This window comes from Bos indicus, chromosome 19, assembly GCF_029378745.1.
Source record: "Bos indicus isolate NIAB-ARS_2022 breed Sahiwal x Tharparkar chromosome 19, NIAB-ARS_B.indTharparkar_mat_pri_1.0, whole genome shotgun sequence".
NCBI classification, from domain to species: Eukaryota; Metazoa; Chordata; class Mammalia; order Artiodactyla; family Bovidae; genus Bos; species Bos indicus.
This window is the reverse complement of record NC_091778.1, coordinates 39,597,540-39,612,519: the sequence shown is the minus strand read 5'-3', so window position 1 is coordinate 39,612,519 and position 14,980 is coordinate 39,597,540. Positions and strand designations below refer to the sequence as shown.

The 14,980-nt window shown below is 49.5% G+C and overlaps 1 protein-coding gene and 1 non-coding gene across 3 annotated transcripts; both read left to right on the top strand.

Moving 5' to 3' along the window:
• The first annotated feature begins 3,131 nt into the window (after window positions 1–3,131).
• On the top strand, window positions 3,132–12,143 carry SNX11 (sorting nexin 11). Of its 2 annotated transcripts, XM_019982279.2 has the most exons (7): window positions 3,132–3,380; window positions 6,806–6,860; window positions 7,303–7,389; window positions 7,684–7,784; window positions 9,041–9,136; window positions 9,348–9,560; window positions 10,297–12,143. In XM_019982279.2, exons 2-7 carry the CDS (start codon window positions 6,819–6,821, stop codon window positions 10,568–10,570), a joined length of 813 nt encoding a protein of 270 aa, XP_019837838.2. In that variant the 5' UTR covers window positions 3,132–3,380; window positions 6,806–6,818; the 3' UTR covers window positions 10,571–12,143. The 2 variants fall into 2 exon arrangements, with proteins under 2 accessions (XP_019837838.2, XP_019837839.2); XM_019982280.2 differs by lacking the exon at window positions 7,303–7,389.
• A 1,501-nt stretch (window positions 12,144–13,644) lies between these two features.
• On the top strand, window positions 13,645–13,717 carry TRNAW-CCA (transfer RNA tryptophan (anticodon CCA)). The gene has a single exon. It is a non-coding gene; the product is annotated as a tRNA-Trp (tRNA).
• Window positions 13,718–14,980: the final 1,263 nt, after the last annotated feature.

Genomic DNA, 14,980 nt, shown 5'->3' with positions numbered 1-14,980 from the left:
TAAGAAAATCTATTTCCCCAGTGATGGTGGACCTGCTAGTACCAGCTTTGAAGTTGGAAAAAGCCAGTCTCCAGAGAGAAGAAAAGATCTGTCCTTTTACTGAAGACTTCGGTGTGAAGTTCTTTTCCAAATCTGTTTGTGATTTTCTACTGTGAATTCACAGAGACTAGAGACATCACTGTCCTTTTCTCTTTCTGCCACAAAAGAGGGTTGAGTCCAGAGCAAGTTTCTGTTCTCTCTGAAATACTATACTTCTCTTCCTTGGCACCTATGCCCCATGCCAGGGTTTGTTTGTTTTTAACTTGTACAGTGAATCCCGAGCATATAAGATGGTTAAAAGAGCTGTTCAGGGACTTCCCCTGGTGGTCCAGTGGTTAAGACTTTGTGCTCCCAATGCAGAGGACATGGGTTCGATCCCTGGTTGGGGAACTTAGATCCCCCTTACTCTGTGGCATGGCCAAAAGAAAATAAAGAGCTGTTCAGGAATGGGAAGCATAGAGGCCCATATGCCCTCACCCACTGCCCTCCTTCTTAGAAACCAGGCATCTTACTCTCCATCAGTGGTGTCTTCCACATCAAGACTAACCACATGGTTCCATATGGGATTGTCCCACTACAATTCCAGCCTGATGCTTTCTAGCCTTAACCAGACTGTGGTCAACTTCCCTCTTGTCTCTACCAAAAGCAAAATGGAAGTAGGATGGGGGGCAAGATTCATTAAGAGTGTCTGGAAGCTGGGCATTCCCTGCATCTTTCAAGTTTGGAAGGAAACTGAAAAATGTCTCTACCTGGCCCTGATAAATGAGATAACTTTCACTTGGAAAATTTGGTCCCTCAATTTCAAAAAAGTGATCCCAAATGAAATGATTGAGCAATCTGAGAAGTAACTTCTTAAAAGTCAGTAAGCAAACTGCCCCATCCCAAGCAGGGCCAACACTCAGTTCTATATCCAGAACATTCCTCAGAAGAGCTCCATGACTTCCTGGCTGCCCTTCCTCTGAGGAGGAGGACTCTGACATCCCAACCCCCACAGGTGCTCATTCTTACTGGACAGCCTTCTGCAGGTTGCCATCACCACGGAACCTTTCCTTTAGCTCTTCCACCATTAGTTGCATCTGGGAAATAGTAACTTTCTTTTCAGCACAGAACCATTGGGGCCACCTGTGCAGATACCACGGCATCTTACACAAATTGGAGGTTAAGAGGCATGGCTGGGTCCAAGACTTGGCAGCAGGACTTCCCTTCAGATTGTTCCAGAAAAAGTTACGAATTTCTCCAAAGTCCTTCATCTCTCCAGTGTGGGAAAGCAGCCTGGTGTCCAGTGTGAGCTCTGTACTTACCAACCCCGGAGACCCCATGCTGTCCACAGTCCTCATGCACACCCCACCTGCTCCCATGTAACAGCTCAGAGAGTGAGTAATAAGACATTTTTGGATTAAAATTTAAAAAGTACCCACAATTATCAGAGAAGGCTAAAGATACTTCTCCCTTTTCTAGCTGTGTTATCTGCATGAGACCAGATTTTCTGGATTTCCTTGTCCAAAAAACAGTACAACGAACGAATGGGGAAGCACATGGGAATTTGCAAAACTGTAATATAATGCCACTCTGCTCAGAGGGTCTTCCCAGGTGTCTCAGTGGTAAAGAATCCGCTTGCCAATGCAAAAGCCACAGGTGACACGGGTTCTATTCAAGGGCCAGGAAGATCCCCTGGAGGTGGAAACGGCAACCCCTTCTATTAACCTTGCTGGGAGAATCCCATGTACAGAGGAGCCTGGAGGGCTACAGTCCAAGGGGTTGCAAAGAATCAGACATGACTGAAGTGACTGAGCACCCATTCAATACTTTTTTTTTTTCATTCAATACTTTTTTTAAAAAAATGTAGTTATATTTCATGAAATATATTATGTTCACATGTAATGGTTTATTATTAGCTCTGTGAAAGTTGCTCAGTTGTGTCCGACTCTTTTCCACCCCATGGACTGTATAATCCATGGAAATCTCCAGGCCAGAATACTGGAGTGGGTAGCCTTTCCCTTCTCCAGGGGATCTTCTTAACACAGTGATTGAATCCAGGTCTCCTGCATTGCAGGCAGATTCTTTACCAAGGAAGCCCCATTATTAGCTTTGTGTGCTGTGCTTATTCGCTCAGTCATGTCTGACTCTTTGTGACCCCATGGACTATAGCCTGCCAGGCTCCTCTGTCCATGGGGATTCTCCAGGCCAGAATACTGGAGTGGGGTGCCACACTCTCTTTCAAGGTATCGTCCCAACCCAGGGATCAAACCCAGATCTCCCGCATTGCAGGCAGATTCTTCACCATCTGAGCCACCAGGGAAGTCCATTATTAGCTTTAGGTGAATTAATAAATGCTTTTAAATTTCTCAATTTAAATTTCCAATCCAGTGAACATTGCACATAAACAAAAGCTCTTTGGGAGTCCATAATCATTTTTAAGAATGTAAAGGGATCCTGAGACAAAAACGTTTGGCAAAACTTGCTTTAAGTGCACCTTACGTTCTGAGCTATCTCCACTTTATAGAAGAGGAAACTAAGACAAAGATTTAAGACCAGTTTAGGGCCACAAGGTCACTGCAGTGCCCAGATCTTCTAACTCCAGAGCTTGTATTTGTGACTGTAACTTTTCCCTTGAAATTAACCTTTGCTAAGACATTTCAACAGTATTAAAAAAAAATCTTCATCATAGTCAACGGATTCTTCCTTCTTTACTGACTAGCTGCGCGATCCTTCCTTACGTTTGTCTCTCAAGTGAACGAACTTGCAGTGTTTGCAGGATTGTCCGCAGTTCGGCTTTCGCTAGGACAATCGAGTTTTCGAATCTGAGTGGGCGACCCCTTGATAATTCCGCCGGGGAACCGAAACCTACAGAGTTCAAACGGGCACCCTCTCCAGACTGAGAGAGGCTCCCACGTTCCTGATTCTCCCACGCTCAGCACCGCTGACTAACCCTCACACCTCTCGGCTCCTGGACCCACTTTTGGACAGTCAGGTACGCTTCTTGGCTACTGATTGGCTGCGCTTAACAACAATGGGCGGGACGCGGCTCCGGATTGGACGTCAGAGCCCCTTCTCCTCCCCTCGCTCTCGTCCCCCAAGCAGCGCCCCAAGAGAGAGGTGCGGGATCCAGATTCCAGCCAGGGCCTGGGCGGTGCGGAGTGCGCCGCCGCGAGAGGTGCTTGTCGCTAAGAGCCAGGGCCTGCGAGGGCGGGGCGCCCTGGGCACCAGGGATTGGCGTGCCTGCAGCCTTCTCCCGTCGTGCACCGGGGCGCCGGCCGCTCACCCGGAAGGAGAACCTGGGACTCTTTACTATATGGTGGGGCGCTGGCGGTATCGCTGTGGGGAGTGGGCGCTGCTCTCAGGTGAGGGGGCGTGGACGGGTTCGCGGGGGGTGGGTGCTACTCTCTGGTAAGGGCCATGGGTTTGAGCGTCAGCAGTGGTGCTTGAGGTGGGGACCTTGCTGGACATCCTAGGAAAGGAGCAGCTTCACCTCCCGGGATGAAGATGGGTGCTTGGTCCGGATCCAAGGAAGGAAACCTGGCTTTCCATTTAGTTTTATAAAATATATAAAGCATCTTTCCTTCCCACTCCCCAAGCTTAGTAGGCAAAGAGGAATAAGGACCACGTCGTCCTTTGGCTCCTTGTTCGTAAGGAATACAGGAGTTTGCTACGTTGACCCAAACGCTGGGACTAGGAGTAATGGCAAGTATTCTACTGGGACACAGGAGGCTCTTGCGTTGGATTGTGGTTGCCTTTGTTACTTAGCTGGAAGTAGAAGGAGGGGCAAGTTACAGATGAACAAAAGGATGGAGCAGAGCTGCTTGGCTGAGAACGGGCAGATGTTGGTCAGACCTGGGGAGCTACTTCTGCTACTTGTGGGTGTTTCAGAAGGAGAGCTTTTTGAGTTGCTATCCGGCACCAAGGGCTGAAGAATGAGCAAGAAGGGATGGGAGTCTCGGCGGCTTACATACTTTTATCACCGGATTTGTTTTTTTTTTAACATGCCTCTTGAAGTTTTAGAAAGTATTGAAGTATTAGTTTAAATGGGAGTGAAAATTGTGGAGCTAAAGCTTTGACTTTCTGCCTGGAATTGTTTAGACACTTACAGGTTGCTTTATAAATAGAAAGCAACTGGATTTTCCCCGGAGATACTGGTGCTGGTACAGGTGGAGAAAATAAACTTCAGACGTGATTGAAAGGGCCCAGGAAATGTAGTTGGCGCTGCATAAGTAGCTGAGAGGGCCACTGACTCTATCCTTAGTTGGATGACACACGGATCCATCTTCGAGATCATAGAGCTAAAATTAAGAGCTTCCTCTTTTTCCTCCAAGGGCAGAAATGCCTCATTTCCTCCTGAGGAGTGGGGTCTACAGGGAGGAAGCTGATAGAGAATAGTAGTTGCTAGAAATTATTCCTTGAAGTCTAGGTTTTTGTGTTTGTCCAGTGTTTTTAAGGAAAGTTACATTGGAAGCTTTCTAAGTGCCCTTTAATCTTAGGGTTAGTGAAGTCGCTCAGTCGTGTCCAACTCTTTGCAACCCCATGGACTGTAGCCCACCAGGCTCCTCCATCCATAAAATTTTCTAGGCCAGAGTAGTGGAGTGGGTTGCCATTTCCTTCTCCAAATTTTAGGGTTAAGTGTATAGCATCTTGGGGGTCCTTGGATTTTTTCCCCCTCCTCGGATATTTTTTAAGCCAGTTTATAGCTGTTTGTTTCTAAGTGGTGTGAGTCCCAAAAGAAAGGAGAGATACTTGCTCTCGGCCCTTGGCTCACTCTTCTTGAGCCTGAGAGTGATGACCATTTAGTTACTGAATTATGGTCCTGGATTTGGCAAACTTTTCAAGGCCCTGGAGATTCGTGAGCTTCACTTAGTGTGTGGATTGCCTTATTGTCATCTTTCTTGCCCTTACTTTTGTGGAAAGACACTTTGGTGTATTTAATTTTGCTCCTGTGCTGGGAATATACCAAATGCCTGAAATGAGAAGAGAAAGAAACTTTTTTGTTTTAATCTGAGGAGATTAATTGTTCACAGTGAGTCAACCTGATCCCTTTGGTTACAGCAGTTAGACTGCTTACATCCAGGATGTAATACATGAGTTGTTATGGAATTGGATTTCCCACTTCTCAGTTCAGGGCCTTTGTGTAGTGACCGCATCAGATGAAAAGTCAGAGTGTCAGCAAGTGGACTACTTAATATGGCACCGCAGTCACAGCGTTTCCGGTTTGCTGGGCTGTATAGCCGGGATTTGTCCTATATCATGCAGCTTCATCTCTGCATGCAGTGTCTGTGTGTGGAGAGACCTTCTGGTATTCTAGAAAAGATTGGGAAAGCTGTGTGCCCTGCTAATTTTGTGGTGTAAACGACTTCCTCTCCTCCTGAAATGTTAGCCTTGTGTTAGCACAACATAAAGTAGAAGGAAACTCATTACATGCTCTTCTAATGGTAAAGCAGAACTAATAAGAGAATGTGTTTAAAATTAATTGTGGGACTGTAAAAATGAGTGGGTGTGTGAATGGGCAGGGGGGGAGGACAGGGAGAGCTTAGAGATAGTCTCATTTTCCCAGGAGCCAGCCTGGATCATTTGTTGGCAGTACATATTGGCTGAAGTCAGTTTTCATTTCAAGGTAAATTGGAAAGGGAAATTAAACCTTATTGTTCCGCTCTTAAGAGAGGAGAAGGGGGTGGAGGCAGCAGCCAGAGTGGATGCTGTTGAAGTGGTTCTAGGAGTAACAAGATTAGTGCTGTATTTTAACAGAAGGTGACATCATGGGCCCCTTTGGACTTGAGTAACCCTGTGCCTCAGCCTTCATGGTCCCCTTGTTGGAGTGGGCGATGTTGCTGCGCATGTAAACTGCCACATTGGGGGAAATCAGTGGCTTAGGCTTTAATGAATCTTTGCAAAGGAGTGGAAAACATCCTGAATCGACCTGTGCAGCTCTGGGGTGCTTGGGCAGAGGTACAAACCGCATGTCGAGAGGAAATGATTAGAACCATTGGCTTGGGTTCTGGAAATGGAATTAGCTAAGAGAAGGTCACAACTGGGCAACCCGCTCAGGTGCCCCCGGAACTCTCCAACTCAGATCTGCCTCTGGGGTCCTGAGTGTGCTTAAGCAAGACAAAGGGAGACAGGCCTCGGCGTTTGTGGGGTTTTGGTTTTCTCTAGACAGCCAGGAGGGGGCGGTGTTAGGCTCAGTTAGAGAGCTGTGCTGTGTGGGTCCAGCAATTCTCAGGCAGAAAGGTTTTACAGCTCAGCCTGCCCGTTCTGGCCGCCTCAGGTGACATTGTTGACCTGAACTTGTTTTGGCTAGAGGTGGCCCCTGGTTCAGAGTCCCTGCCATGGTCTGAGAAGGGAGGTAAATCCCTCAGGGCTTTTAGCTTGGCCCCCAGCTCATGAGTGTGTGGGGGCTCCCTCAAAAGCTCAGCAGGTAAAGAATCCTCTTGCAACAGGAGACGGGGGTTTGATCCCTGGGTTGGGAAGATCCCCTGGAGAGGGGAATGGCAGCCTGCTCCAGTGTCCCTGCCTGGAAAACCCCAGGGACAGAGAAAATGGGCTAATGGGCTACAGTCCAAAGGGTTGCAGAGTCTGACATGACTGAGCGACTGTGTGCAGTAGCTTGTGTGGGTGGATTTTTTTGCTTCCTCTTAAATTTTACACAAGAACAAAAAAAGTTGCCTGGATTTCCCCAGGGGGGTCGCTTAAAAATTTTCAGGGTTTTGCCCTGGCAAAGAGAGGTGAGAGTAGATGCATACTAACAGAGATTGATCCTGTATCTCCTGTCTCTCATCAGATGTTTCCTTCCAATGGGCTTTTGGTGTAGGATGTTGGAGAACCAAGAGCAGGAGGTAAGCATATGATTTCCGGGGAACATCTGGCTGAAAGCTTGAGGGGCTCTGGGAGATCCAGATACTGCTCGGTGGTGGTGTTCTGACAGTGATGCCTTAGTGGTTCTGATGTGCTCAGAGTCAAGCGAGAAGAGGGAAATCAGTAGTGAAGGCATGACTGAGAAATGAGGTTCCCTTTCCACTAGCTTTCTATTCATCGGAAGGCGCTAGAACGTAAGCTTTGTGAGGGCAAGGATTTTTGTCTCTTGTCCTTGTTCTGCCCCCAGTGCCTTAGCATGGTACCTGCCACATAGAGGGTGGTCAATAAATATTTGCTGAACTGAATGAATAAATGAGCAGAGGAGTGAAAGCTGGCGTTGAGTGGAGTACTCTGGCCACCGTGTGTTGGAACCACCTCAGCGTGTGGCTGCGCTGAAGCTGAAGGAGCGTTTCTTACCTCTAGGAGGTGATCACTGTGCGTGTTCAGGACCCCCGCGTGCAGAATGAGGGCTCCTGGAATTCTTATGTGGATTATAAGATATTCCTTCATGTAAGTGTATCTGACTTTGATATTGGGATCAATATACCTTTCAGGGCTGAGGGCCAGTCCTAAGCAGAACCTGTTTCTGGAGGTATTGACAGAAGAAAAGGAAGGAGGAGAGGAAAGAGAGCCTGGGGTCCGCCTGAGTTGTCTTCAGGCTGCTGGGTGGCACTGTGCTCTGCTTGGATCCCCTTGACTGGGACTGTGGCCTGGTGACTTGAGTCCTTGGTGAGAGGGATGACGGGGAGTTCGTGTAAACTTGGGCTTTTCCACCAAACCCTTTTCACATGCTTTCTCCTGTAGACCAACAGCAAGGCCTTTACCGCCAAGACGTCCTGTGTGCGCCGCCGCTACCGGGAGTTTGTGTGGCTGAGAAAGCAGCTCCAGAGAAATGCGGGTTTAGTGTGAGTTCTTTTACTTCCTTCTTGGGTCCAAGGCCGGCTTCTTAGGTTCTTCCTTGGCAACTGGAGTTTACAATGAAGAAAACTGGGCAGAGGTACTAAGGTCGCTGAGAAATGTGTTCTTAAATTATGTTTTCAAGTCAGTGAAAAAAAGTAACGACAGAGTTCTCATTTCTAATATTTTGACCTAACAAAGCCAAACAAATCTAAAGAACGTTTTTCTTTTTTATGTGCATAGGGCTAAACAGAGGTACTGCTGGCTGTGTAAATGTGCTTCACTGGTTATCAGGAACTTTTAGCACCTGGACTAATTTGATGGTGTTCCAGTCCGTTTGATATGTAAAAATTGTGATTTTTCTTTTTTCCCCCGTCTTCTTTTTTGTGTAGAGACCTTTATCCAGAGTTACGACAGACTGAGAGCCTTAGTACAGGCACTATTGCTCACTCCTCACCTACACGCTGCAGATAAGCCCTAAAACTGGAGGCAGTTTATGACAGTGATTCCAGCACAGTGTGGTTACTGAGTGCTGTGGTGACTTTGTTAATGACCTAGCCAGTTAGGTAACCTGTGGGATTGATGAGGCCACCGTCATGAGTCAGGCCCTCGTAAGCCAGTCGGAACTTCCTCTGAACAGATCCTGCATCCTCTGGTCTGGCCTGCTGTTTTAAAGCATGTGCCATGCCTCATAGGAGAGGCGAGGGAGGCTGGAAGAGTTTGTGGATGAGTTGCTGCAACCTGACTACTTTTAGAAAATTCCAAACATGATCTTTCGGGACTGGAGATGGTAGCCTTAATTTACACACAAGGACCCAGCATCCTCCATGTCTCCATGTCCAAGTTTCTTCCTTTTGAAATAGTAGTTGATGGTGGGAGTGGGTTCTATAAACAGTGGAGTCTAGCAGCATGGAGTTCGTAAGGCCCAGGCTTGGTTCACACGCCAGCTCTGCTGCTTGCTTACTAGCTGTGTGGCATGGGGAAATCTACTCAACTTCTCTATTTCCTTACCATTAAAACGGGTATGCTGACATCCTTCTCACAGGGTTTTGAGGAGGGTAAATGAAGTAAGGTTTGTAAACGTTTAGCACAGTGCCTGAAAACAGGCGTGTCATCAGTCGGTGTTAGCCCTCTGCCCCTGCCCGCTTATCAAATGCTATTTGTGTTGATTTGTGTCTTTTCTTAGGGGATTTCCTTGATCAGGGACTGGAGTGACTGGGATATTACTTATCTTGGGTATGTGTTACGTTGTGTGACCCCACAGGCCGGTACCTGAACTTCCTGGGAAGTCAACCTTCTTTGGCAGCTCAGATGAGTTCATTGAGAAGCGAAGACAAGGTCTGCAGCACTTTCTTGAAAAGTGAGTGGACTTGGAGGGCTGGCACCTGCCTCTGGGGGGATGGCAGGGGTGTGTGTGCTGTGCAGAATGGCCCCCAGGAGCACACAGGCATGTTTGTGTCAGATGCTCATGCCCTCAGCACTCACTGGAGCCAGAAGGCCTCAGAGGATGGGGCTGGGCCAGCTGCTGTGAGGGCTGACGCTCTGCGCTGTTCTGCCTTTGTCTGCCCCAGGGTCCTGCAGAGCGTGGTCCTCCTGTCAGACAGCCAGTTACACCTCTTCCTGCAAAGCCAGCTCTCAGTGCCTGAGATAGAAGCCTGTGTACAGGGCCGGAGCCCTGTGTCCGTTTCTGACGCCATTCTGCGCTACGCTATGTCCAACTGCGGCTGGGCCCAGGAAGAGAGACGGGGCTCTTCTCACCTGGCTGAAGGAGACCAGCCTAAGAGGTAACTGAATGCTCTTTTCTGAGACACCAGTGGCTAGGATTACTGTAACCTGGCCCGGTGAGGTGTCCATTGGTAGAGAAAGTAAGATGGCATTGGTGGCCTTTCAGGAGGGCCCCTGTCATCCTGTGCATGAGGGCCTTGGGTCTGTGCTGACTCGTCCCTGGGAGATGGCTCTCCTATTGCGAGCTGGGGAGAAAGAAGAAAAGGCTCTCTTATTTGTTTTGTTCTTTATCCTCTCCCCCAACCCCCGCTTTCCTTAGATGACAACTTTATTGAGATGTATTCATATACATAAAACTCCCCCTTTTATGTCCAGTTCAGTAGTTTTTGTCTGGTCACGAGGTCATGCAGCCATCCGTCATCACAGCCAGTTTTCGAACATTCTCATCAGCCCTAAAGAAACCTTGTGCCTATTAGCAGTGACTCCCACACTCCCCAGCCCCAAACCCTGGCCCTTGGTAACCACTGCCTGCTTCCCGTGTGTGTGGGGATTTGCCTTTTCTGGACATTTCACACAGATGGAGTCATCCATGTGGTCTTTTGTGCCAGACCTCTCTCACTTGGCACCGTTTCCCGGTGCGTCCGTGTGGCGGGGCATAGCAACACTGAGTTCCTTCCTGTGGCCAAATACTGTTTCCTTGTATGAATAGGCCTCCCTTGTTGTCCGTTCACTTGTCTTTGTTGATTTTTGTTTACCTGTTCATGCCCTCCTTTTCCCTTTCCCACTTTTTTCCAGTTGTTGCTTTCTCCCAAGACCCGGCAGGAGGAGCTCTCCCTCACCGCCTCCCGGGGAAGAAAAGGATCCGTTCGAGGTGTGGGCTCCTGTGGTTGACTCCGAGGCTCCTCCCTTGGAGAGCCCCACCCTCCCACCCACCTCCTCTCCATCATGCTGTGGTTTTGCAAGACCTGATGAGGGACTCTCTGCTTCTCAGCCTGTGAGGAGGGTCCTGGGAGGGGGCCACGCTGTGCCTTTGGACCCTGGTCAGCTGGAAACAGTTTTGGAGAAGTGAGCTCTCCTCGGAGCTCTGGGTTCTGCTCTGAGGTGGATGAAGGTGATGCAGGCAGGGAGACTTGCTCAGGTGGGGTTAGGCACAGGCTGGTGGTGGGAGGCTGGTCTGCTTCCTGTTTTACCATGGCCTCTGCTCAAGTTGGCTCTGTGGAGATTGGTCATAACTCCTCAGGCTTCTTCGATAGGGATAAGACACTGTGCAGGTGTTTGTAAGTTAAGCACAAGACCCAGGAGTTGTTGGTTCTGAGCCAAACCCCACATTTACTCTCCTGGAAGCTGAATTTCTTTAGATGTCTGTTAATGGGTCCAGGAGCACTGACTCAGGTGACTGGTGGGGACCTGTAGGTGGCAGACTTTAAGCCGCCTTATCAGAGATCGCTCCAGCAGAAGTGCTTGTGTTTCTGTTGTGTCCTTGTGTTCCAACTGGCTGTTTTTGCTGAAGCCCCTGGAGCACTGGTTTCTGGGAGGCTGGCCTCTTGCTACCTCCTCGCATGGACAGGGGGGTGAATATTTTGTCTCCCACCTCCTTGCTTTTCCTCCACTCATAACCACTGAATGGAACGGTGCTGTGACTCCTGACACTGGGGTTTCCTGCGCATCCCAGGACCTCGGCCTGGCTGTATGGGGCCTGAGGCCTGTGAAATAGCTCGTGGCCATCCACAAAAGAGAAAGGTTTGGTCACAGCCAAAGGACAGGGAACGATTCAGGGGGCTTTGTTTTGGAAAAGATACCCTGGACTGTCCCTGCCTCTGTGGTTATAAAGCCGAGATGGACTGTCTTCTCTGCAGGGTTAGCTGAGCTCCTTTCTTGTTTGAATCCTTTTCTTCTCCCTTAGTAACAGCTCCCTTTCCCCAGGGCTTCAGCCACCACGTGTCCCTCTGCTGTGTTGCGGGAGGCCGTCTGTTCAGTCCAGTGGGGTGTGGGGGCTTTGTTTCTGCCTGGAGAGAGGGCTCTGGGGATGGAGATGAGAAACAACACGCCTTCCTTCAGACAATGAGGCGTCCTGCCCTCCTGCTGCCGTAATTCTCTCCTCTGAGAGCTGGAGCTGGAGGAGACGTGCCACTGGCGTTCTGCTTATCTGCCCTGGCGTCTGTGTGTTTCTTCTCCATCTCGCCCGCCCCTCCCTCCCCTGGCCCCCGCACCCTGTCCGTGGGCTCTTCAACTACTCGCCTGTGCTGTGGGACTGTCATGGCATTTAGTTCAGAGTTGCGGGGCTTTGGCCTGAAATAAAATTCAAGTATTTAAGACTGTTGCTGCAGTTGGTGTCTAACAAGCTGTAGCAGTGGAGGAGGCATTGAGGGCTGGCGGTAGTCACTTTCATAAATCATGAATTTATCAGCGTGGAAATAATGGTTCAGAACTGTGCACGGCAGCTCTCCTGCGTTGTGTGCGCAGCTCAAGTTCACCACTGGAGAAAGGACTGTCTTCCAAAGAGGCAGGATCCAGCTCTTCTCACAGTGATGGGCATGAACCTTGTTAGGTATAATTTACCTGATGCTGCTTCCATCCTTGCAGCCTGTCTGAGGTGCCAGGTGCTGAAAGAGAAATAAAGTTTGTCAACAGGCAGATGCCGAGCCCTGGCTGGGACTCATCTCTCTTCTCTGCCTGCCTCCCCTGGGTCTCTCTTTTATATGATGCAGCAGAGCAAGGCGAGGAGAGAAAACCTACAGAGGCAAATCCAAAATGTCAAAAGAAGTTCATTTAAAAGGGGAAAAAAACTCCATACACAACCCTCACAAAAACCCGACAGATGCTAAGCTAATGGCATCCGCTCTGCCGATTGGTGGGGATGACTCATGAATATTAATGAGTCCAATGCTCCAAATGGTGCAGCTGTGAACCCAGCTGTGCTTGAAGCTCTCTGATCTCGAAACTTCCAGACAGGAGCCGGAGGTGGTCTGTGTCAATTCCCTACTCAGCCAAAAAACAGCAAGCTGGGGCGGCTTCTTCTGTTCACTCCTTTTCTTCCTGGAGTTGGTGCTCAGCAGCCAGTTCTGCCAGCAGGGTTGGCTGCTGGGACAGCAGGAGCCGGTCAAAGACACGGATGCGATTTTTCTGACTCCTGGCTTTTTTAATGATCCATTATCAGCAATGCATACAGCAGGACCTCAGTCAATCCAAGGCCAGGCGCCATCCCGCCACTGTCTTTTGCAGAGTTGAGTGTAGGCCATGGAAGGAGATGTCCTAATGGGGGAGAGTTTTTCTAGTAACGTGGGCCTAGAGTTACCAGAAAAGCAGCAGAGATGGGTTTTCCTCCCCGTCTCGGCAGTGCCGTCTGCTGCTCTCCCATCTTGCTCTGTCCCACCGTGTGCGTGGTTGCCGCCATGGCTGATAGCCTCAGTAGGGAGGACGGAGAGCTACTGGGGGCAGTGGCCTGCTGAGCTGTTTTGTAGAATGGAAATATATTTTCGTTAGAATTTGGGTTTGAGGTAGGTTCTGTGTCTGACTTACAGTCACTGTACTAATTTTATTTTTTGTCTATGTCGCTCAGCATGTGGGACCTTAGTTCCCTGACCAGGGATTGAACCCTTGTCCCCTAGAGTGAAAGCACAGAGTCCTAATCACTGGACTTTCAGGGAAGCCCCTTGTCATCTTTCTTCTGACAGTTACTTACGTGGCCCAAGTCTATTCGTCTCCTGTAACACCGGATAAGTGATCCTAAAGTCATAGATTTCCTTTTGTTTGGTGGGAGGAAGTGTGTGTGTGTGTGTGTGTGTGTGTGTGTGTGTAGGAGGAGGTGGGGTGTGAAAATGAGTTTCATACACATTGTTTATTTGACCACGGTGTGTGTGTGTGTGTGTGTGTGTGTGTGTGTGTGTGTGTGTAGGAGGAGGTGGGGTGTGAAAATGAGTTTCATACACATTGTTTATTTGACCACGGTGCCCAGTGAGGAGGGGGCAGGGGAAGTATGACCCTTATTTTCTAGCTTGAGGAAACTGAGCTGATCATGGTTTTTAAAAAGTATGTTTCAGGTAGAACTGTGGGAAGAGAACTCTGGGAAGAGATACTTCCCAACTTCTGTAAACAAGATTTTTTTTTCCCAAAAAAAAATCTTGAAAAAAAAAGCTGGGGACTTCCCTGGTGGTCCAGTGGCTAGGACTCCATGCTCCCAATGCAGGGGGCCCAGGTTCAATCCCTGGTCAGGGAACTAGAACCCACATACCGCAGCTAAGAGTTTGCATGCTGCGACTAAAGATCTCACGTGCAGCAGTGAAGATGGGACACCTTGTGTGTGGTACGGCCAAAAACAGGGGTAACTAAGCCCCCACTGTTCAAGGAGAAAAAACTCCCCCGCAGAGCTTTTCAGAGTTGTTCTCAGAAATCCTCCGCGGCCGAGGTTTGCTCGCCGCTGAGGCCCTAGAGCTACACCGCCGAGCCCCAGGTGCCTCGTACCCACCCCCGTAGCTTTGCTTAGGAGGCGATCGTGACTTTACCAGTCTGACTGGACAGTGAGTTTAGTCCCATGATGTGAGTTTGTTTACATGCTCTTGCTGAATATTCTTAACACCCCAGGAGTGGGAGGGCAGTGGACTGGGAGGATGTGAGGTTGAAGGTGGGAATGGAAACCGCTCAGCTCCTGGCCTGCCTCCCAGGGACATCCCACTAGGCTGGAGGGGCTTCTGCAGATTTATGTGTGAGCAGCCAACTGAGGTACAGCTGAAGCCAAGCTGAAGACCCCTGCAGGGCAAGCTCGGGACGCCTGGGCACTGATCCTCAGCCACCTCCCCAGGCGGCCTTCTGCCAGCAGGGACCGGCGCTGTAGGGGGACTGTCACCTGGCTTGAGGTAACCTTTCTTTGAGCTGGGGATGAGTGTCCCTCTTCCTGCTCTGTGTACAACTGCACCTTCTTTGCTGAGGGGTTTTTCAGTCTGCTGTGGAAACCCCCCTGCCCCAGCTCGTTCTCGCATCTTCATCCGCCCTAGCTCTTCTCTCCAAGGAACAGTTGTCAGCTGCTGCAGTGACCAGGTGGGCATTGGGCTCACCAGCGTGGCAGCGGGAGAAGTAACCCAGGAGGACAGCCACTTCGCCCTCAGTAACGGCTGGATTTGGAGCTGGAAGGCTGGAACCTCAAACCTCAAGATCGATAAACTTGGACCGTTTATGCTCAAAATGATGAAAAGGGCCACATTTGTAGGAGACAGTGCACCTGACTCTGAGCAGAGTCAGTTTGCTTCCTTCCGTTCAGGGGAGACCGGGTCCACTTCCACCAGCAAAGGAGGGAACAAGGGCCCTGACACAGCAGGGAGGGAGGTGTGACTCTTAAGTGGAGATGGTGAAGCGACTGAGAATAAGGGACCACCCGAACGCCGTCAAGGGCTTCTCCCCTGAGAGGGCAGGCTCACGCGATGCTTCTGTGATCTGTGGATTAACATTTCTCACCTGCGGCTGTCAAGTCCTTCCTATTTTCAGC